The sequence below is a fragment of the Heterodontus francisci genome, chromosome 18 (assembly GCF_036365525.1).
Source record: "Heterodontus francisci isolate sHetFra1 chromosome 18, sHetFra1.hap1, whole genome shotgun sequence".
NCBI lineage: Eukaryota > Metazoa > Chordata > Chondrichthyes > Heterodontiformes > Heterodontidae > Heterodontus > Heterodontus francisci.
This window is the reverse complement of record NC_090388.1, coordinates 53,221,371-53,243,247: the sequence shown is the minus strand read 5'-3', so window position 1 is coordinate 53,243,247 and position 21,877 is coordinate 53,221,371. Positions and strand designations below refer to the sequence as shown.

The following is a 21,877-nucleotide window of genomic DNA, read 5'->3' as shown; positions in this document are numbered from 1 at the left end:
TACAGATGCATACACATTATGTGAGTAGCTAAACACCTCAATAATTTATTCAGATTAAAATAACTGAGGTGTATTGCAGTAGGGGAGGTGAAGTCAATATTAGTTGTGCAATTAAGTAACAGAACCACTGAATGCTCTGGATAGGGATGGCACACGTATATACCTATGAACTTTCAAGTGCAGATGTTGGACTTCAGCAGTACAGGTAAAAGGTCAGACAGACTTCCTTTGAGCAGTGCTATATTAGGGTGTGATGACTGGTCACATGTTTTAATTCAAATTAACTATACTAGGTGCTACCATAATAACACCAATCTATCTTTTTTTTTCTTACAGGAACGAGTGGAATATCTCTTTCTCATCATTTTTACAGTGGAAGCATTTTTGAAAGTAATAGCTTATGGACTTCTCTTTCACCCCAATGCGTACCTCAGGAATGGCTGGAATTTACTAGATTTCATTATAGTGGTTGTAGGGTGAGTGCACATCTTAATTTTTGTCACCAAGTTGGTTTCTCTCTTAATCAAGTGTTTTAATTCTGAGTTAAGAGGCAGAATTTTGCGGTGGGTGTCAGGACTCTGACATTGGGATCAGAGGCGGACTCTGACCTCAAGCCCCGCCTGCCTGAACAATCTTCCCAGAAGCGGCCAATTAGCAGGCTGCCTCTGGGAGCCCCGTCCATTTAGGGACGGCTGGCAGGCTATGCAAGCAGGAGGGCCAATTGTAACACCTGAGGCTGTGGGCAGCTGGCAGTCCCACTGGGAGAGGTGGGTGCTGTAGATGTAGATGGAAGACTATGAGGGTACCTCAAAATGGAGGCTAACTCTGAAGACTTCTAAAATCTTAAAAAATAAATGAGGCCACAGCTGCTATCAGGGAACCCCTCCACAGGATAGCCTGTGGTCATGACTGTGGCATTATGATTACTACAGCTCTGGGGGGATTTAAAGGAGTCATCGATGGCCCCCAGCCTTTTGCCAGGAGGCCGCCTCTAAAGAGCTCGGCAGGCTCCACACACAGTGGGGGGAGCCTGTCTGATGGCAGATAGCTCCCTTCTCCAGCGTAAAATGGCCCACAATTGGGCCCTAAGTGGCGTAATTAGCTGCCCATATCATTGGAGCAGGCTGCAGACTTTCTTTCCTGCTGCCTTTGGGAAGTCCCCCAGAGGCAGGAATGCGTTGGGGAGCTGTCCTGAGGCAGCTCAGCCCCTATTTTTCTACCCCCTCACCTCCAGCTCTGGCTCCACAGGGCCGGAAATATTCAGGCCAACGTTTGAAATCTGAAACGCTAACTCTAATTCTCTCTACTGCCAGACCTGCTGAGTATTTATAGCATTTTTTGTTTTTTATTTCAGATTCCAGCATCGGCAGTATTTTGCTTTTGTTTTAGATTTTTTTTTTTGATTAGATTAGAGATACAGCACTGAAACAGGCCCTTCGGCCCACCGAGTCTGTGCCGAACATCAACCACCCATCTATACCAATCCTACACTAATCCCACACTCCTACCAAACATCCCCACCTGTCCCTATATTTCCCTACCACCTACCTATACTAGTGACAATTTATAATGGCCAATTTACCTATCAACCTGCAAGTCTTTTGGCTTGTGGGAGGAAACCGGAGCACCCGGAGAAAACCCACGCAGACACAGGGAGAACTTGCAAACTCCACACAGGCAGTACCCGGAATCGAACCCGGGACGCTGGAGCTGTGAGGCTGCGGTGCTAACCACTGCGCCACTGTCGACATTGACTGAGGAATATTAAAGTGTAATATAGTTATTACTCTTAATTATGTAAATGCATTACAAGGTTCGAATCTTTTACTTTTAGGTCAAGATCAACAACAAAAAATTCCACAATGGTTTCTACTAACAGTTGAAATGGTATAGTGTGAGTCTTAAAGTGAAAATTAATGGTTTTAATACATTTATGACAAAAAGTAACATATATTGATGAAAGGAAAGTAAATGATGTAAAAATCTTTTCAACAGACCTTTACAGAAACAGAGTATATGGCTGAATGGCCTCCTTCAGTGTCATAATGACGCTTGCACTGGGATTTTACCAGCACTCTGGAGATAGGCGGGGAGGCAGGAGGGCTGTTAAAATGACAGCGGAAGGCGTCAGGAGGGAAGCCCAATGTCATTCCGCTGCCACAGGATATTTCAAAAGGCAGTAAAGGCAGTGGCTTGGCTGCCCAATGACCAGAGGGAAGTGGCCAATTAAGGTAATTTATTGGCCTATTAATGGCCATTTTATGCCCCTACCAGCCTTTTACTGGTGTCGGAACTGCCCACCCCCCACCCCCGCCACTTGGGGAGATCGCCAGGTTCATTGAGACGGCCTCCCAGCAGCTTCCTGGGGTGCGGAGGGGGGAGGCCCTTCCTTCCCAGAGGCTCCATGTCCCATGGAGGGGATTCTGGCGGCAATGGCCGTTCCCTGCGACTCTGACACCACCACTGAGGATTCACCCTTCTGATCATCGGGGCTTCTTTGCCTGGCTCAGCAGCTCAGAGTCAGGGCGCCATCCTTAATTAGACAGTGGCTCCAGAGGCAGCCTCTTAATTGGCCGCCACCGGTAAAGTCCCCTCTGCAATTCCACTGTTTGCCCACACGGGCTTGAGACCCGCATTTGGTCCTGGCAGTGGGACCCATGGCATGTTAATCTGTTAATTGTGTATCAATTGTTTGATGATATGCAGGTGGAGGGTGTTAATTGGGGTCTTACTTGAGCGCTGATAAGCAGATACTTACTGAGACTGGTGAAGGGTTTGAGTGAGGAGCTACGTGTTTGTAATCCTTTTTTTCTGCACAATAAATGTGAAACTGAGTAAAGACAGGCTCCAGCATCATCCTTCCATAACAAGCTTTCTGGAGTTTAACATGGTAGCAGAGGATGGTTGCCTAAAGCTGAAGTTTGGAAACTAGTATTTCTTTGCATAGAAAACTAAAATCTCACAGGCTATTGTGGAAAATATGGCAGAAAGCAAGTGTAAATTGTCAGGGAATGATTACCCTCCTATGTTCACTGAGTCTGAAACATATGACCAGTGGAAGAATGAAGTGGATATGTGGACACGGGTTACATCTCTACCAAAGAAGAAACAAGGTATGGCCTTGGCAATGTCATTTCCTACCAAAAGTAAAATCAGAAGTATAGTGTTTTGCGAACTGGTGCCTGTCAGTTGGATATTGATGAAGGGTTGGATCTTCTGTTTTGAATTCTTGGATGAAAGTTACAAGAAAGATGACCTGTTGAATGCTTATAAGGCATGGACAGACTTTGATAGATTTCAGAAAACAGATGGTTATTTAATGGAGGAATATATCATGCACTTTAACAGACTGTATCGAAGATTGAGGAAATTTAATTTGGAGATCTCTGGTTCGGTGCTAACATTTAAATTGATAGATTATGCTAGGGTGTTGTATATGGCCAGGCTCCTGGTTCTAACTGGGATTTGGTTCTTAGACAAAGACTCCCTGTTGGATCAAATGTCTGCTGCCTTAAAGAAATTCCTGGGGTAACAGTCATTTCCTGCAGCCCTGGTAGAACAAACATGGCATTCTGCAGTGACAGAATGGAGGACTCAATGTTTACTAGATTTCGAAATGGTCCAGATACTGGAAGCAGGCATAAGTACAGTGCAAGAGTTAAAGACAGGAGGAATGAGGATGAAAGCACCTTTAGCTGGTCTGACTATTACAGTGGAAGACAGAATTGGAACAGTAATCATAGGCAAATGAATCCCAGGAATGTTGAAGGAACAGTTAACAGGTGCTTCAGATTTGAAGCAAAGCATCAATATGCAATGAACTGCCCGAAGCGGAGGGTCACATGATGCAGAGAATGCTAAGGCAGAAGAGGAAGATACTAATGCATCTGAACGAATAGTACTAGTCACGAGTTTTAGTCCTGTGATGAATATTTTAGTAGTAGAATCTTTCAGCTGTGCTATATTGGATAGTGCTTGCACGTTGACAGTATGTGGAACTGATTGGTTACAATGTTATCTGGATTCACTTAAAAATGAAGATTGATGCAAGGTTAAGGAGTATAAAAGCACTACCAGCCTTAGGTTTGTGATGACAACACATTGAAGTTACTGAAGAGAGTAATAATTCCATGTAAAATAGCTGGAGTAAGCCACTTTATCAATACTGATGTAATCTCTAGTGAGATACCTTTACTGTTGAGTAAGCCTTCAATGAAAAAAATGGAACTTGATATGGAACATGATAAGGCAATTGTTTTTGGAAAGTCAGTGAGTTTGCAGTTTACCCAATCAGGGCATTATTGTGTACCCTTAACAAAACCTGATGTTTCTAGTCAAAGTGTTAAAGAAGTATTAATGGCATCAGGTGTTAAGAATCAGAGAGATAAAAAGCAAATTGTCTTAAAGTTACACAGACAATTTGCTCACACTTCTTGTCAGGATACAGGTGTGATTGATGAAGAGTATACGAGGATAATAGAAGAGATTAGTGAACAGTGTGAAATCTGTAAGAAGTATCGGAGGACACCATCACGTCCTATTGTCAGCCTTCCATTGGCACATGACGTTAACGAGGTAGTTGCCATGGATTTAAAGGTGTGGGACAAAGGCAAGAATATTTTCATTCTACATTTTATAGACCTAGCAACTAGATTTAGTCTTTCTACAATAATAAATAGCAAGGACAAAAGGGTAATTATGGACAAAATTATGGAGAAATGGGTAGGGGCACCAGCTAACTTTCTGACTGATAATGGAGGGTAATTTGTCAATGACGAGTTCAGAGACATGTGTGCAAGCATGAACATTATGGTTGTGAATACTACATCTGAAAGTGCTTTCAGCAATGGGCTCTGTGAAAGGAATCGCACAGTGGTTGATGAAATGCTGCATAAAATCTTAACTGACCAATTAAACTGCAAGTTGACAACTGCCCTGGCATGGGTGGTTCATGAGAAGATTTCGCTTCAGATGGTTGGAGGATATAGTCCCTATCAATTGGTCTGTGGGCAGAATCCCAAATTACCTTCTGTACTGTGCGACAGTCCTCCTGCTCCATGCAAGGTCCATGAACTGGCAGAATGGTGTGAAAGAGTGGAAGGTAAGAAAGCGCAGTGCGAGTTCTAATAGTGGGTCTAGAAGTGATTCTTGCGTAAGGAAAAAGAGCCTCCGATAATGTGAGAGGAAGATCTTCTCGCAGTAGTCCCGAAAGACATCAAAGTGCTAATATAGGCTGTACTTTGAGCAGATTCCACAATGAAATGAAGGCTAGAGAGCAGTCTCAAAATAGAACTAGAAGCAGAAATCCTTATGACTGTGAGGTTTTCGTGGCCGCCAATAAACTTGAGGATAAACTAATAAGAGAAGCAAAACATAAGGAATTAGAGTGTTGGAGCGTTTGGAGTATATTCTGAGGTACCAGATAGGGGACAGTCAGCCTTGCCACATAGGTGGATTTGTGCCGATAAAGTCTTTCCTGATGGAACTTATAAGGTTAATGCGAGGCTAGTTACAAGGCGTTTTGAAGAGCGACTGGGTGATACCGATCTTAGCGTGAACTCTCCTACAGTTGGACGAGTACTCTTGAAAATCTTCAGCTGTTTTGGCCACATATTCATGGGAGTAAAGATGCATTGACATAAAAGCCGCATTTCGGCAAGGTGATACTTTTCAGAGAGAAGTGTTTCTGAAACCACCCAAAGAGGCAGCAGATGCAGAAGGAAAACTATGGAATCTGAACCAATGCATCTATGGCCTTAATGATGCTTCCAGGGTGTGGTTTTTCTTGGTGAGATCTGTGTTGTTGAAAGTTGGTTGTGTTCAATTAAAAGCAGATTCTGCAATGTTTTATTGGTATCGTAAAGGGAAACTTTCAGGTATCTTTATGATGCACATTGATTTCTTATGGAGTGGTACTTTGGATTTTGAGAAATATGTTATTAATAAGATTAGGGCAGATTTAAGGTTGGGAGTCAGGCTTTTGGGGCCTTTAAATGTACTGGTTTAGATATTAAGCAGACTAAGTCTGGAATAACTTTAAATCAACAATCCTATTTAGAGAGTGTTACTCGTATCCTGGTTAATCGTGTTAGGTCATCACAGAAAGATGATGATATATCTAAAGCAGAGTCTGAGCAATTGAGAAACTTGATTGGTCAATTCAACTGATTAGTCCTGATGTGCGGGAGTTAAGCACGATAATGAAACACTGAAAGTTGAGAATGTTTGAAGGGCAAATAAAACATTTAAAAAACTAAATCTGAAGAAATGTGTACTGAAGTTCCCATTCTTAGGTGACCCAAAGAACCTGAAGTTAGTAATTTTTAGTGACACTATACATGCTGATCTTGCTGATGGGTGTTTGAGTGCAGCTGGTTTTATAATATTTCTGATGGGCGAAAATTAAAAATGTTGTCCTTTAGCTTGGGAGGCTAAAAAAAAGGTTGTTGAAAACACTTGAGCAGCGGAAACACTGGGTCTTGTGGAGGCAGTGGACATGGGGTTCTACTTGTCAAATACTTTGGTTGAAATTCTGAACAAGGGACATACTGAAGATAGGATACCTATTGAATGATATGTAGATAATTATTCTTTGTGGGACAATGTACACTCTACAAAAAGTGTGAGTGAGAAAAGACTGTATATTGACCTTGCTGGATTAAAACAAACACTGGAGAGAAAGGAAATCTTAAGTGGGTAGATGCAAGTCATCAGCTATCCGATTGTTTCACAAAAAGAAAAGCAAGTACAAAGAAATTGTTAGGGATGCTGGAGGAGGGACACCTCACAATGTAATACTTCATACAATAATTATACAATATGGAATTTATTTTAGAACATTACAGCGCAGTACAGGCCCTTCGGCCCTCGATGTTGCGCCGACCTGTGAAACCATCTGACCTACACTATTCCATTTTCATCCATATGTCTATCCAATGACCACTTAAATGCCCTTAAAGTTGGCGAGTCTACTACTGTTGCAGGCAGGGCGTTCCACGCCCCTATTACTCTCTGAGTAAAGAAACTACCTCTAACATCTGTCCTATATCTATCACCCCTCAACTTAAAGCTATGTCCCCTCGTGTTTGCCATCACCATCCGAGGAAAAAGACTCTCACTATCCACCCTATCTAACCCTCTGATTATCTTATATGTCTCTATTAAGTCACGTCTCCTCCTCCTTCTCTCCAACGAAAACAACCTCAAGTCCCTCAGCCTTTCCTCGTAAGACCTTCCCTCCATACCAGGCAACATCCTAGTAAATCTCCTCTGCACCCTTTCCAAAGCTTCCACATCCTTCCTATAATGCGGTGACCAGAACTGCACGCAGTACTCCAGGTGTGGCCTCACCAGAGTTTTGTACAGCTGCAGCATGACCTCGTGGCTCCGAAACTCGATCCCCCTACTAATAAAAGCTAACACACCATATGCCTTCTTAACAGCCCTATTAACCTGGGTAGCAACTTTCAGGGATTTATGTACCTGGACACCAAGATCTCTCTGCTCATCAACACTACCAAGAATCTTCCCATTAGCCCAGTACTCTGCATTCCTGTTACTCCTTCCAAAGTAAATCACCTCACACTTTTCCGCATTAAACTCCATTTGCCATCTCTCAGCCCAGCTCTGCAGCCTGTCTATGTCCCTCTGTACCCTACAACATCCTTCGGCACTATCCACAACTCCACCGACCTTCGTGTCATCCGCAAATTTACTAACCCACCCTTCTACACCCTCATCCAGGTCATTTATAAAAATGACAAACAGCAATGGCCCCAAAACAGATCCTTGCGGTACACCACTAGTAACTAAATTCCAGGATGAACATTTGCCATCAACCACCACCCTCTGTCTTCTTTCAGCTAGCCAATTTCTGATCCAAAGCTCGAAATCACCTTCAACCCCATACTTCCGTATTTTCTGCAATAGCCTACCGTGGGGAACCTTATCAAACGCCTTACTGAAATCCATATACACCACATCCACTGCTTTACCCTCATCCACCTGTTTGGTCACCTTCTCGAAAAACTCAATAAGGTTTGTGAGGCACGACCTACCCTTCACAAAACCGTGCTGGCTATCGCTAATGAACTTATTCTTTTCAAGATGATTATAAATCCTATCTCTTATAACCTTTTCCAACATTTTACCCACAACTGAAGTAAGGCTCACAGGTCGATAATTACCAGGGCTGTCTCTACTCCCCTTCTTGAACAAGGGGACAACATTTGCTATCCTCCAGTCTTCCGGCACTATTCCTGTCGACAATGACGACATAAAGATCAAGGACAAAGGCTCTGCAATCTCCTCCCTGGCTTCCCAGAGAATCCTAGGATAAATCCCATCGGGCCCAGGAGACTTATCTATTTTCACACTTTCCAAAATTGCTAACACCTCCTCCTTGTGAACCTCAATCCCATCTAGCCTAGTAGTCTGAATCTCAGTATTCTCCTCGACAACATTTTCTTTCTCTACTGTAAATACTGACGAAAAATATTCATTTAACGCTTCCCCTATCTCCTCTGATTCCACACACAACTTCCCACTACTATCCTTGATTGGCCCTAATCTAACTCTAGTCATTCTTTTATTCCTGATATACCTATAGAAAGCATTCGGGTTTTCCTTGATCCTATCCGCCAATGACTTCTCGTGTCCTCTCCTTGCTCTTCTTAGCTCTCCCTTTAGATCCTTCCTGGCTAGCTTGTAACTCTCAAGCGCCCTAACTGAGCCTTCACGTCTCATCCTAACAGAAGCCTTCTTCTTCCTCTTGACAAGCGCGTCAACTTCTTTAGTAAACCACGGCTCCCTCGCTCGACAACTTCCTCCCTGCCTGACAGGTACATACTTATCAAGGACACGCAGTAGCTGCTCCCTGAATAAGCGCCACATTTCGATTGTGCCCATCCCCTGCAGTTTCCTTCCCCATCCTACGCATCCTAAATCTTGCCTAATCGCATCATAATTTCCTTTCCCCCAGCTATAATTCTTGCCCTGCGGTATATACCTGTCCCTGCCCATCGCTAAGGTAAAGCTAACCGAATTGTGATCACTATTACCAAAGTGCTCACCTACATCTAAATCTAACACCTGGCTGGGTTCATTACCCAGTACCAAATCCAATGTGGCATCGCCCCTGGTTGGCCTGTCTACATACTGTGTCAGAAAACCCTCCTGCTCACACTGGACGAAAACTGACCCATCTAAAGTACTCGAACTATAGTATTTCCAGTCAATATTTGGAAAGTTAAAGTCCCCCATAACAACTACCCTGTTACTCTCGCTCCTGTCGAGAATCATCTTCGCTATCCTTTCCTCTACATCTCTGGAACTATTCGGAGGTCTATAGAAAACTCCCAACAGGGTGACCTCTCCTCTCCTGTTTCTAACCTCGGCCCATACTACCTCAGTAGACGAGTCCTCAAACGTCCTTTCTGCCGCTGTAATACTCTCCTTGATTAACAATGCCACACCCCCCCCTCTTTTACCTTCTTCTCTGTTCTTACTGAAACATCTAAATCCCGGAACCTGCAACATCCATTCCTGCCCCTGCTCTACCCATGTCTCCGAAATGGCCACAACTTCGAGATCCCAGGTACCAACCCATGCTGCAAGCTCACCCACCTTATTCCGGATGCTCCTGGCGTTGAAGTAGACACACTTTAAACCAGGTTCTTGCTTGCCAGTGCCCTCTTGCGTCCTTGTAACCTTATCCCTGACCTCAACATCCTGTACACTGGAACTACAATTTAGGTTCCCATTCCCCTGCTGAATTAGTTTAAACCCCCCCGAAGAGCACTAGCAAATCTCCCCCCCAGGATATTGGTACCCCTCTGGTTCAGGTGAAGACCATCCTGTTTGTAGAGGCCCCACCTACCCCAGAAAGAGCCCCAATTATCCAGGAAACCAAAACCGTCCCTCCTACACCATCCCTGCAGCCACGTGTTCAACTCCTCTCTCTCCCTATTCCTCGCTTCGCTAGCACGTGGCACGGGCAACAACCCAGAGATAACAACTCTGTTTGTTCTCGCTCTAAGCTTCCATCCTAGCTCCCTGAATTTCTGCCTTAAATCCCCATCTCTCTTCCTACCTATGTCGTTGGTGCCTATGTGGACCACGACTTGGGGCTGCTCCCCCTCCCCCTTAAGGATCCCAAAAACACGATCCGAGATTTTGATTTGTTTTGAAATGTTCTTTGAGCATGTTAATAATTTGTACATAATATGGACTTTATTTTGAAATGTGTTTGAGCATGTTAATCCACGTTATATTACAAACGAAAGAAGGGACTCTGTTAATTGTGTATCAATTGTTTGATTATAAGCAGGTGGAGGGTGTTAATTGGGGTCTTACTTGAGCACTTATAAGCAGACACTTATTGAGTCTGGTCGAGGGTTTGAGTGAGGAGTTACATGTTTGTAATCCTTTTACTCTGTACAATAAATATGAAGCTGAGTAAAGATAGGCTCCAGCATTATCCTTCCATAACAAGCTTTCTGGAGTTTAACATGGTGTGCTGATTAAATTCCAGTCAACGTCTCTATGAGTCTTATATAGACAATAAAGGACAATAACTATTTGACACAAAAATCATGATGCCTGAATTGGCTGAAATGGCACTTTGTTTTCAAGTTAGGTTACTATTGTTTTACAGGTAATTTAAAGTGCATTCATTTGTGATTATTATTGCATCTAATGTTTCCCCCATATACCCTTTATAAAGATGTATTTAAGTGTATATAATTATAATCATAAATATAATCAGCTCTTTACTTTGAAGTGGCAATATACCTTTAAATTTTCCCATAATTCCTTTGCTCAAATTCAGGACTATGCTCGCACTTGGTTTCCTGACTTCCTGTCCCTTTGGCAAGTTCCTAACACTAAGTTCAATATGGGTTACAGGCTCAGGTGACTAAATTATGGAACATAGGACATCTCAAAACACTTTCCAGCCAATGCAGTACTTTTGAAGCATAGTCACTTTTGTAATGTAGGAAATGTGGCAGTCAATTTACGCAAAGCAAGCTCACAGCAAAGTGATAATGACCAGCATTTTTTTTTTGTGCGATGTTGATTGAGGAACAAATATTGGCCAGGACACCTGGGATAACTTCCCTGCTCTTCTTCAGAATAGTACCATGGGATCTTTTAAGTCCACTTGAGGGGGCAGACAGGGCCTTGGTTTACTATCTCGACCAAAAGATAGCACCTTTAACAGTGCAGCACTCCTTCAGTACTGGGCTCTTGGCCTTGATTTTTTGTGTTCAAGGCTTGGAGTGGGATTTGAACCCAGAACCAAATGCCTTCGAGGCACAAATGCTACCAATTGAGCCATAGCTGACATTCACTTGAGCTAACTCTGGAAAACTCTGGTGGGCACTTAGCTGTGAACAACTTTGAAGAAATGAGTGTGGCATCATTTGGGGTGGTAAATTCTAGCTTAAAGGAGTTGCACCGCTATCATATGGCCAAGTATGGTAAACAGTGAAATAACTTAAGTTGTTTGAGTACTTTGCATACCATAATATAGGTGTAATACCAGGTGTCAGTTAGTAGCCTCTCAGCCCTGAAATAGAAAGTTGAGGGTTCAAGTCTCACTCCATGACTTGAGCACAAAAATTCCAATGCATTACTGAGGGAGTGTTGCATAGTCAGATGTGCTGTCTTTCGGATGAGCTGTAGAGTTTCTTCCCAATGTCCAGGCCAATATTTATCCCTCAATTCACATCTCAAAAATAGATTATCTGGTTGTATCACGTTGTTGTTTGTTACTGTCTGTAGATGAGCCTCTACTGCTGCATCACAGATTCTGGCAGTTCTTTAGCCCTAATGTTGCATTAATTGGGATGACTCTCTCAAAGGGTTCAGTCGCTTCAATTTGGTAGTAATGTTTACTTTCTGCCTCTGCTCTGGTTGAAGAAGTTACTGCAGAACATCTACTGCAGTACTCCAAAATTCTGATCACATATGCTTGAGCGCACAAGCCCTGCTCATGTTGTAGGTCGGAGTTCACCATGATAACATAATTAAGGGCCAAATTGGAAGTTCTTTCAGAAATGGACATGCAGGAGTAGTTAGGCAGATGTTCAATCACATTTTGTTTGTACCCTACTTGTGCATCAATGGAGATTTTACCCTTACATCTTTTGTTAATGAAAACATTGATTTTGCAACTAAACTGCGAACAGTGAATGAAACTTGTACCCTAGTATAATGGGAAACAGCTCTTTCTGCAGACAAGCACACATGCACTGCACAAGTAAGGCCCCCCTATTTAATCATGACTAAACATCTGTATTCTGTTAAATTTCAGAGACAGCATCACACTGTACTAATCAAATAGAACAAGTATTTTTTATTAAAGACTCCTACTGCTACTGGTAAAAAGGAACTGAAATAACACACTCCTGTTATTGGAGTACCCCAGGAAACCTTTCACCAATTCTTAGATTAACTTTTATTCCTCATATCAATGTTACAGTAGGAGTCTGCCAGAAACATTCAGTCACCCACAAATTCCCTTCCTCTAATCATTCGGAATTCAGACCCCGATTTTTTATTTGTTTTTATTTATTTATTTAGAGATACAGCACTGAAACAGGCCCTTCGGCCCACCGAGTCTGTGCCGACCATCAACCACCCATTTATACTAATTTTACACTAATCCCATATTCCTACCACATTCCCACCTTCCCTATATTCCCCTACCACCTACCTATACTAGGGGCAATTTTATAATGGCCAATTTATCTATCAACCTGCAAGTCTTTGGCTGTGGGAGGAAACCGGAGCACCCGGCGAAAACCCACGCAGACACAGGGAGAACTTGAAAACTCCGCACAGGCAGTACCCAGAATTGAACCCGGGTCGCTGGAGCTGTGAGGCTGCGGTGCTAACCACTGCACCACTGTGCCGCCCACTGCGCCACTGTGCCACCCGATGCTGGCCTAGACCCAAGGTAAGCTCTAATTCAATCCCTTTACACCTAGAATGCCTGGTGAGACAAGGTATATCTGTGCCAAAGTATGGCGAGTTCCAGCTTGGGGGATCCCTACGTCTGGGCCTTCCCCTTACATCAATGGCCTTATAATAGCGGACACTGCCTCCTCAAAGCCACACAGAAACATCATCAAAGTGCAAGGCCAAGTTCAGCTGAGTTTGTGACTATTCCATGAACCTCTGCCAGACCTACAATAGGAATCTGCCAGATATTTTCAGGGCCCTTTTCTCCAGACTGTGGAGTTGGAATAGCTTGATTCTTTCTTCATAGCTCACTCCTTCACAGATGGATCAGTTTTTGTTTGTCTCTATATCCTCTCCAATCCTTCTAACTTCTTTCTGTGCCACCCAGAACTGAGCACAATGGAGCTGATTTTGAATGTCTCCACCAAGTGTAAACAGGGTGGTACCAACCTGAAAATGTTGTCGGGTCATGTATTGTCCCATTCATGCTGGAGCTCCAGCTGCCACCATCTATGGCAGGGTCCAGAACTGGACAGCTGGAGCGCCTAACTGTTTCTGGCAGGAGACCACATAATATTCAGGTAGGGGTCCTGTTGATAACATATTTATAATCCCTATTGCAAGTGAGGCACTGGCATTAAGCATCCCAGTTAGCGGTTCTCACAGCACTCCCATTAGCCATCAGTATTTAAGTTATTTTGAGTGTCAGTTTGGCTTAGTTGGTAGCATTCTTGCCCGTGAGTTCTAACACTATCCTGGACTTTATTACATAATCTAGATTGACACCCAGTGTAATGCTGAAGGAGTGATGTATTCTTGGAAGTGCCATTTTTCAGATGACACATTAAATCCATCTAGGTGGAAATAAAAGAAAAGCAGGACATGTCCTGACCAATGTGGCTGCCTTAGGGAGCCCTCGCTGCTGGTTTCACCCTTTTATATTGATGGCTACTACAAAAAACAGGCTATCCAATCATCTCATTTGTTATTTGTGAGACCTTGTGTGCAAATTGGTTGCTGTGTCTGCCTACATAATAACAGTGACAGTAATTCATGGGATTTGAAGCTTTTTGGAATGTCCTGAGGACATAATAAAGTGCTATATAAATTGCAAATTCTTTTATTCTTAATGTAGATTAGAAACAACAGAATTCAAGTATTGATCCTTGCAGGACTTCAGTCTAGTCTTATACTATACCTCTTACAAAGACAATGGGCCCAATTTTAACTGTGCAAGTGGGTGGGTTTTGAATCTCGCCCAATGACTGCAATATTCGGCTTCATAGTGCCACTGATTTCAGTATTACGGGAGCTGGGTGATAATAAAAATGGCAGGGTGGTCCCCCGCATCCAACTTCTGGCACAGCCCGTGTGGATCATCGTGTCTTGAAGGGAGATAGTGTGGGCATCCCATGCACGCACCAGAAGCATGCAAAGTGGGCAGATGGTGACTGCAGTCAGCATCCATCAATGATTTGGCATCCGACCTACCATTTTGGACCTCACTGGTCCTGTTGATGCTTTCTTATAACATGCACAGCTGAACATGCGTTCAGCTGCATGACCTTTCATCATGTCAGTTCATCGAACTGAAACATTAACTCTGTTTCTCTCTCCACAGTTGCTGCATGACTTGCTGAGTATTTACAGCATTTTCTGTTTTTATTTCATATTTCCAGCATGCACAGCATTTTGCTCCAATGCAGTGTTATGCATCTGCTGCTGAAACCCTCATCCATGCCATTGTTACCTCATGACTCGACTATTCCAAAGCACTCCTGGCCAGCATTCCACATTCTATCTTCCGTAAACTTAAGGTCAGCCAAAACTGGTACTCATTTCCTTACTCTCACCAAGTCCTGTTCATCCATCACCCTTGTGCTGGCTGACCTACATTGGATCCTGATTAAATAATGCCTCGATTTTAAAATTTCATCCCTGTTTATAAATCCCTCAATGGCTTCTCCCCCCTCCCTATCTCGTTAAGCTCCTCCAGCCCCACAACCCTCGAAGATAACTGCATTCCTCTAATTCTGGTCTCTTGAGCATCCCCGATTTGAATCGCCCCATCATTGGAGACCGTGCCATTAGTTGACACGGCCCTAAGCTCTGGAATGCCACCCCTAAACCTGTCCACTTTTCTACCTTTTTAAGATGCTACTTAAAACCTAGCTCTTTGACCAAGCGTTTGGTCATCTGCTCTACTATATCCTTATGTCGCTCTGTGTGAAATTATGCTTCATAACCTCCTGTGAAGCACCTTGGGAGATTTTATTACGTTAAAGGCCATATGTAAATACAAGTTGTTGTTGGTGTTACTACCTCAATGGCTGCAGCATGGCTGGTGGAAGGCTACTGGCTTTCAATGGGGCAGAATGCAGATCACTCTGCAGGAAGCCCTCAAGCAGCTCTGAGCCTTGAGGGCCCAGCTTTGGACTGCACCACCTCGGCATGGGCAGCAGCAGTCTGGGCTGGCTGGCTGACGGGCAACAGCAGGGGCACTAGCAGTGTGGCATTGGTGGGAGAATGAATGCTGTCATCTTGAGAGAGAATAGCAGTTTCTTGCACCACAGCACCATTGCCACTTGCCCGTGTCGGCGCCTCAGCAATCCTATTGGAGCGCAGATTGCTGGAACGCTATGAGACACTGCAAGCACTGGTATCTGCAGACATGATGGCATCAATCTGACACTGTGTGGCACCAAGCTCGACTTGCACAGCACAAGCAGAGATCTCATGACCTCAATCTAAGCTTCCACTGCAGCACTCAGATGTTAGGTGACTTCTGTATGTGCTGCAATGGAAGCGGAGACATTGGCCATCAGACGTGGCATTATAGCTTGGCCCGCATGTGTTATCGTGCAGTTTGACACCAATTCCACGTTGGAAAGGATGGGCTTCAAGCTTTCTGTGAAGATCTGTGCCAAGTTGGAGTTGGTCCCCTCCATACTCCTTAACAGTGGCAACGGGCTTTTCGCTTGTGGCAACAGGCTCTTGGCAGGCCTGCCAATGCACCAAACATTTTGGTGTGCATGTCCATCAGCCTTTTCTTGTGCACCACTCTATCAAAGTCCTCAACCGAGTCCACTGCATCAGAACTCATCTCTGGCCTCACTCTCTGGGGAGCTGGCACCTGCACGACCCTTTCCCCCTGGCCTGGCTGCAGCCCACTCAGTCAACTGCCTGTTGACTCACTACATGCAGATGTCGCTCTATACTGCCCTCTAAGACACACTCATGCCAATATCTGAGCTAGTGGCTGCAAGTATCAGATCAAGTGACAGTCGTTCTTCCTCAGAGGTGTGCTCTTCCTCCAGTCCTTCATCCTGAGGCACCACTGGCTGGTTAGGCAGCAGTTTTTGAGTTGCTGAAAGCATAAATGCATAACGTGAGAGTTGGGGTGAATGAAGGTGGGGTGGTGGAAAGCAAGAGGTGCATGGTTATTTCATCTGCAGCTTGTACACCCCCACACCAGATTGTGGGATGAGGGTGAAGTGGGATTTGAGGAGGTGAATAAGGCAGGAACATATCATCATCCTGGATTACTTCAGTGATGCTGGTTGCCATGGCCTCCGTAGTGGTCATGCCAATAATACTGAGCACCGCCTTCTCCAAGGGGGTGAGGACATGCAGCTGTGCTTGTCCCCCACTGTTACCTTGCTGCTGCCCTCTGTTATGTGTTACCTTGTCTATGAGTGTGTTGCAATATGTTAGGGTGATGTGCCTGACATTGGTGAATAGCTGGAAGTATGTGGAAGTTATGAGATGTGGGTGTGAGACTTGTAGCAGTGTTAATTGCGTGAGGATGAGGTAAAGCATATTAATGTTAGGCATGAGTCCTGATTGTTAGAGATTGCTGATTGGTGAATGATGAGGGTGTGGTGAATTGAACAGTGTATGAGGTTGTTGGTGCAATCCGTAGGATATGGCATTTAAAGATGCATTCAGTGATTTTGACTACTCATGTGAGGTCATTAAACTTTTTCTGTCAATGTATCCAGATGCTCTGGGCCAGACTCCTGTCATTGAACTCAATAACTATCTGCTGCCATTCCCTTCTAAGTGCTTGTCTGAAGGGACTCTTGACCCCCTGTGGAAATCTCTCTCCTCCTTTCCACCTCCTGCACCAAGGACTCCAGCACTGCAGACCCCTGGCCTAGAAATTCAGCAGCATCCATTTTTGGTCATCTCACCCACAGAGTGGTAATAGCCCGTGTGGAAATGTGGAAGTCCAAGGAGCACGGGATTTTGGGCTTTGCATCTCGTTATCATGTAGAAGTCGCAGTGGTAGGAGCACCCAAGGTTTCTGAGACAATGTTCAGCTGAGTGATTGGGTAAGATCGTGGGCTCTGGAGATGGAATGGCTGGATCTCAGAATGCGACCAGGGTGGGGGAGAACTAGGAGGTCTGGAAACAAAATTTCAGGGGTCTGCTGTATTGTTGGCAGGGCCTCAGAGTGTGACCAAGGAGGGAATGCGCAGAGGCCGGGCATGGGGGCGGAGAGAGATGGGGGAGGGTGACTGGAGGCCAGAGTCGGGAGTGAGTTTTGAAATCTTAGGACAGGGAGTAGTGGTGATTAGCATTAATACTAATCTTTTTTTCCATTCTGTGCTGCTTACCATTGGTTTTCTTCGAAGCAATTAGCACTGGTGCTGGCTGCCTCAGCCGCTAGCCAAAGTTGCAAGAGGGAGCAGAAGGAAGCATATGTTTATGGCCTAATGCCTGATTCTGATGTGGGTAAAGGACACCTTTTGTTTGGCCCTTACAAAAATGATGTTTGGTGCAGCCCGCACCAGAACTGTGCGCACACCACGTGGACAACATTTGGACACAAAACGGCACCGGTAGATGAGTGCAGGCTAGCTTTAATTGGTGCTTGTCTTGCACAAACCTGGTCCCCATGCTGAACTTGCAGCCACTTAGCGCATTTAGCGTATGTATGTGAATTCATGGAGTGTGGTAAATAAGGTTAGTGAGCTGCAGGTGCAGATAGCCAGAAGGAAATATGATGTTGTGGGATAACGGAGACCTGGAGCAAAAAAAGGCAGTACTGGGTACCAAATATACCTGGATACAAGGAGTTCAGGAAAGATAGGGAAGGGAGGAAAGGAGGAGGGGTAGCAATATTGATTAAGGAGAACATTACAGTGCTGGAGGGAGAGGATGGTCAAGTACAAAATCTCTGTTTAGAACTTCAAAACGATAGAGGTACCATTACATTGCTGGGTGTATTCTTTAGGCCAGCAAGTAGTGGGAAAGATGTAGAGAAATAAATTTGCAAGGAAAATACAGAGTGGTGCAAGAATTATAAAGTAGGTATTGCAAGGGACTTTAATTATCCTAATACAGAAACATAGAAAATAGGAGCAGGAGTAGGCCATTCGGCCCTTCGGGCCTGCTCGCCATTCAAAAAAGATCATGGCTGATTGCCTAATTCAGTACCCTGTTCCCGCTTTCTCCCCATATCCCTTCATCCCTTTGGCATTAAGAAATGTACCTCTCACCTTCTTGAATATATTTAATGACTTGGCCTCCACTGCCTTCTGCAGTAGAGAATTCCACAGGTTCATCACCCTCTGAGTGAAGAAATTTCTCCTCATCTCGGTTCTAAATGGCATACCCCGTATCCTGAGACTGTGACCCCTGGTTCTGGACTCCCCAACCATCGGGAACATCCTCCCTGCATCTAGCCTGTCTAGTCCTGTTAGAATTTTATAGGTTTCTGAGAGCTCCTTTCATTCTTCTAAACTCTAGTGAATATAGGCCTAGTCGACTCAATCTCTCCTCATACATCAATCCTGCCATCCCAGGAATCAGGCTAGTAAATTTTCTTTGCACTCCCTCCATGGCAAGAACATCCTTCCTCAGATAAGGAGACCAAAACTACACACAATACTCCAGATGTTGTCTCACCAAGGCCCTGTATAACTGTAGTAAGACATCCTTGCTCCTGTACTCAAATCCTCTTGTCATGAAGGCCAACATACCATTCGCCTTCCTAACTGCTTGCTGCACCTGAATGCTTGCTTTCAGCGACTGGCGTACATGGACACCCAGGTCTTGTTGTACCTCCCCCCGTCCCTGAATAGCTGGGGCCCAAGCACTGATCCCTGCAGTACCCCACTGGTCACTGCCTGCCACCCAGAAAAAGACATGTCTATTCCTACTCTCTGTTTCCTGTCTGTCAACCATTTCTCAAACTATGCCAGTATATTACCCCCAATCCCATGTGCTTTAATTTTGCACACTAACCTCTTCTGTGAGATCTTATCAAAAGCCTTCTGAAAATCCAAATACACCACATACTCTGGTTCTCCCTTACCTATTCTACTAGTTACATCCTCAAAAAACTCAAGTAGATTTGTTCAGCATAATTTCCCTTTTGTAAACTCATGCTGACTTTGTCCAATCTTGTTTATGCTTTCCAGGTGTTCTGCTATCACATCCTTTATAATGGACTGTAGCATTTTCCCCACTACTGATGTAAGGCTAACTGATCTGTAATTCCGTTTTTTTTCTCTCCCTCCTTTTTTAAATAGTGGGGTTACATTTGCCACCCTCCAATCTGTAGGAACTGCTCCAGAGTCTATTGAATTTTGGAAGATGACCACCAATGCAGCCACTATTTCCAGGGCCACTTCCTTTAGTAATGTGGGATATAGATTATCAGGCCCTGGGGATTTGTCAGCCTTTAAACCCATTAATTTCCCTAGCACTATTTTCGTTTTACTAATACTGATTTCCTTCAGTTCCTCCCTCTCATTGGACCCTTGTTTCCCTAACATTTCTGAGAGGTTGTTTGTGTCCTTCTTTGTGAAGACAGAACCAAAGTATGTGTTTAATTGTTCTGCCATTTCTTTGTTCCCCATTATAATTTCCCCTGTTTCTGACTGTAAGGGACCTATATTTGTCTTCACTCATCTTTTTCTCTTCACATATAAATAGAAGCTTTTACAGTCAGTTTTTATGTTCCCTGCAAGTTTGCTCTCATACTCTCTTTTTCCCCACTTAATCAACCTCATTGTCCTCCTTTGCTGAATTCTAAACTGCTCGCAATCCTCAGACTTGCTGCTTTTTCTGGCAATTTTATATGCCTCCTCTTTGGATCTAATACTATCCCTAATTTCTTTTGTAAGCCACAGTTGAGCTACCTTTCTGGTTTTATTTTTGCGCCAGACAGGAATGAATAGTTGTTGTAATTTATGCACACGTTCTTTAAATATTATCCATTGCGATCCATCATCAACCCTTTTAGTAAAGTTCCCCAATATACCATAGCCAACTCGTGCTTCATACCTTTGTAGTTTCCTTTATAGACTGGGATAGTAATATTGTAAAGGGCAGAGGTGGGCAAGAGTTTCTAGAGCGTGTTCTGGAGAATTTTCTACATCAGTATGTTTCCAGTCCAATGAGGAAGGAGGCATTTCTGGATCTGGTTCTGGGAAATGAGGTGGGTCAAGTGGGAGATCATTTAGGGGGATGATGATCATAGCATCATAGCGTTTAAGTCAGCTGTGGAAAAGCACAAAGGGCAATCCAGAATAAAACTAATAAATTGGAGGAGGGCCAACTTCAATGGGGTGAGAACAGATCTGGCCCAGGAAAAGTGGAATCAAAGATTGGCAGGCAAAACTGTAACTGAACAATGGGTAACCTTTCAAGAGGAGATTGTTTAGGTGCATTGCCATGAGGGGGAAAGGTAGGGCAAACAAATCCACAGCTCCCGGGATGATGAAAGAGATAGAGAGTAAGATGAAGCAGAAAATGGATGCATATGACTGATGTCACTTGGATAATACAATTGAGAACCAGGCAAAATATAAAATGTTCAGAGATGAGTGAAAAAAAGCAAAGAAAAGCAAAGAGAGAGTATTAGAAGAAACTACCAGCAAAGATAAAAGGAACACAAATGACCTTTTTAGGCATATAAATATTAAAAGAGAAGTAAAAGGAGGAGTGGGGCCAATTAGGAACCTAAATGAGGATTTAACACAAAGAGGCAGGGGGCATGACTGAGCTACTCAATGAATACTTTGCATCTGGTTTTACCAAGGAAGAAGATGCTGCCCAAGTCATAGCGAAAGAGGAGGTAATTGAGACACCACATGGGCTAAAAATTGATAAAGAGGGGGTATTAGATATGCTGGTTGTACTAAGTCAGCAGGAACGGATGAGATGCATCCAAGGATACTGAGGAAAGTAAGGGAGGAAATTGCAGAGGCACTTGCCATAAACATCTAATCCTGCTTAGATAGAGGGGTGGTGCCAGAGGACTGGAGAACTGCAAATGTTACACCCTTGTTCAAAAAGGTGTAAGGATAAGCCCAGCAACTATAGGCCAGCCAGTTTAACCTCTGGTAGGAAAGCTTTTAGAAATGATAATTTGGGACAAAATTAACAGTCACTTGGACAAATGTGGATTAATTAAGGAAAGCCAGTATGAATTCGTTCAGGGCAACCTGTGTTTAATTAATTTGCTTGAATTTTTTGATGAGGTAATAGGAGGAGTTGATGAGGGTAATGTGATTGATTTGGTGTACATGGACTTCCAAAAGGCATTTGATCAAGTGGCATAGAACAGGCGTGTCAACAAAGTTAGAGCCTATGGCATAAAAGGAACAGTAGCAGCACGTATATGAAATTGGCTGCGTGACAGGAAATAGAGTGTATGCTGAGGACACCCAGCTCTGCATCACCACCACCTCTCTAGACGACTTCACTGTGAATCGTTGTTTCTCGGACTGGAGGAACGTGTATCGTGAGGTTCTCCAAGGGCTGGTATTAGGACCCTACTTTTCTTGATATATATATTAATGACCTCGACTTGGCAGATGACACAAAACTTGGAAATATTGTGAACTGTGTGAGGAAGATAGGGATAAACTTCAACAGGACATAGACAGGATGGTGG

At 43.9% G+C, this 21,877-nt stretch overlaps 1 protein-coding gene across 2 annotated transcripts in view; it reads left to right on the top strand.

Annotated features, from left to right (window-relative positions):
- Positions 1-21,877, top strand: part of cacna1c (calcium channel, voltage-dependent, L type, alpha 1C subunit) — a 1,113,964-nt gene that overhangs the window by 461,241 nt on the left and 630,846 nt on the right. For both annotated transcript variants that reach the window (XM_068050762.1, XM_068050758.1), the window contains one exon: positions 337-476. In XM_068050762.1, coding sequence (XP_067906863.1) covers positions 337-476 — 140 coding nt within the window. The remainder of the gene's footprint in view (positions 1-336; positions 477-21,877) is intronic.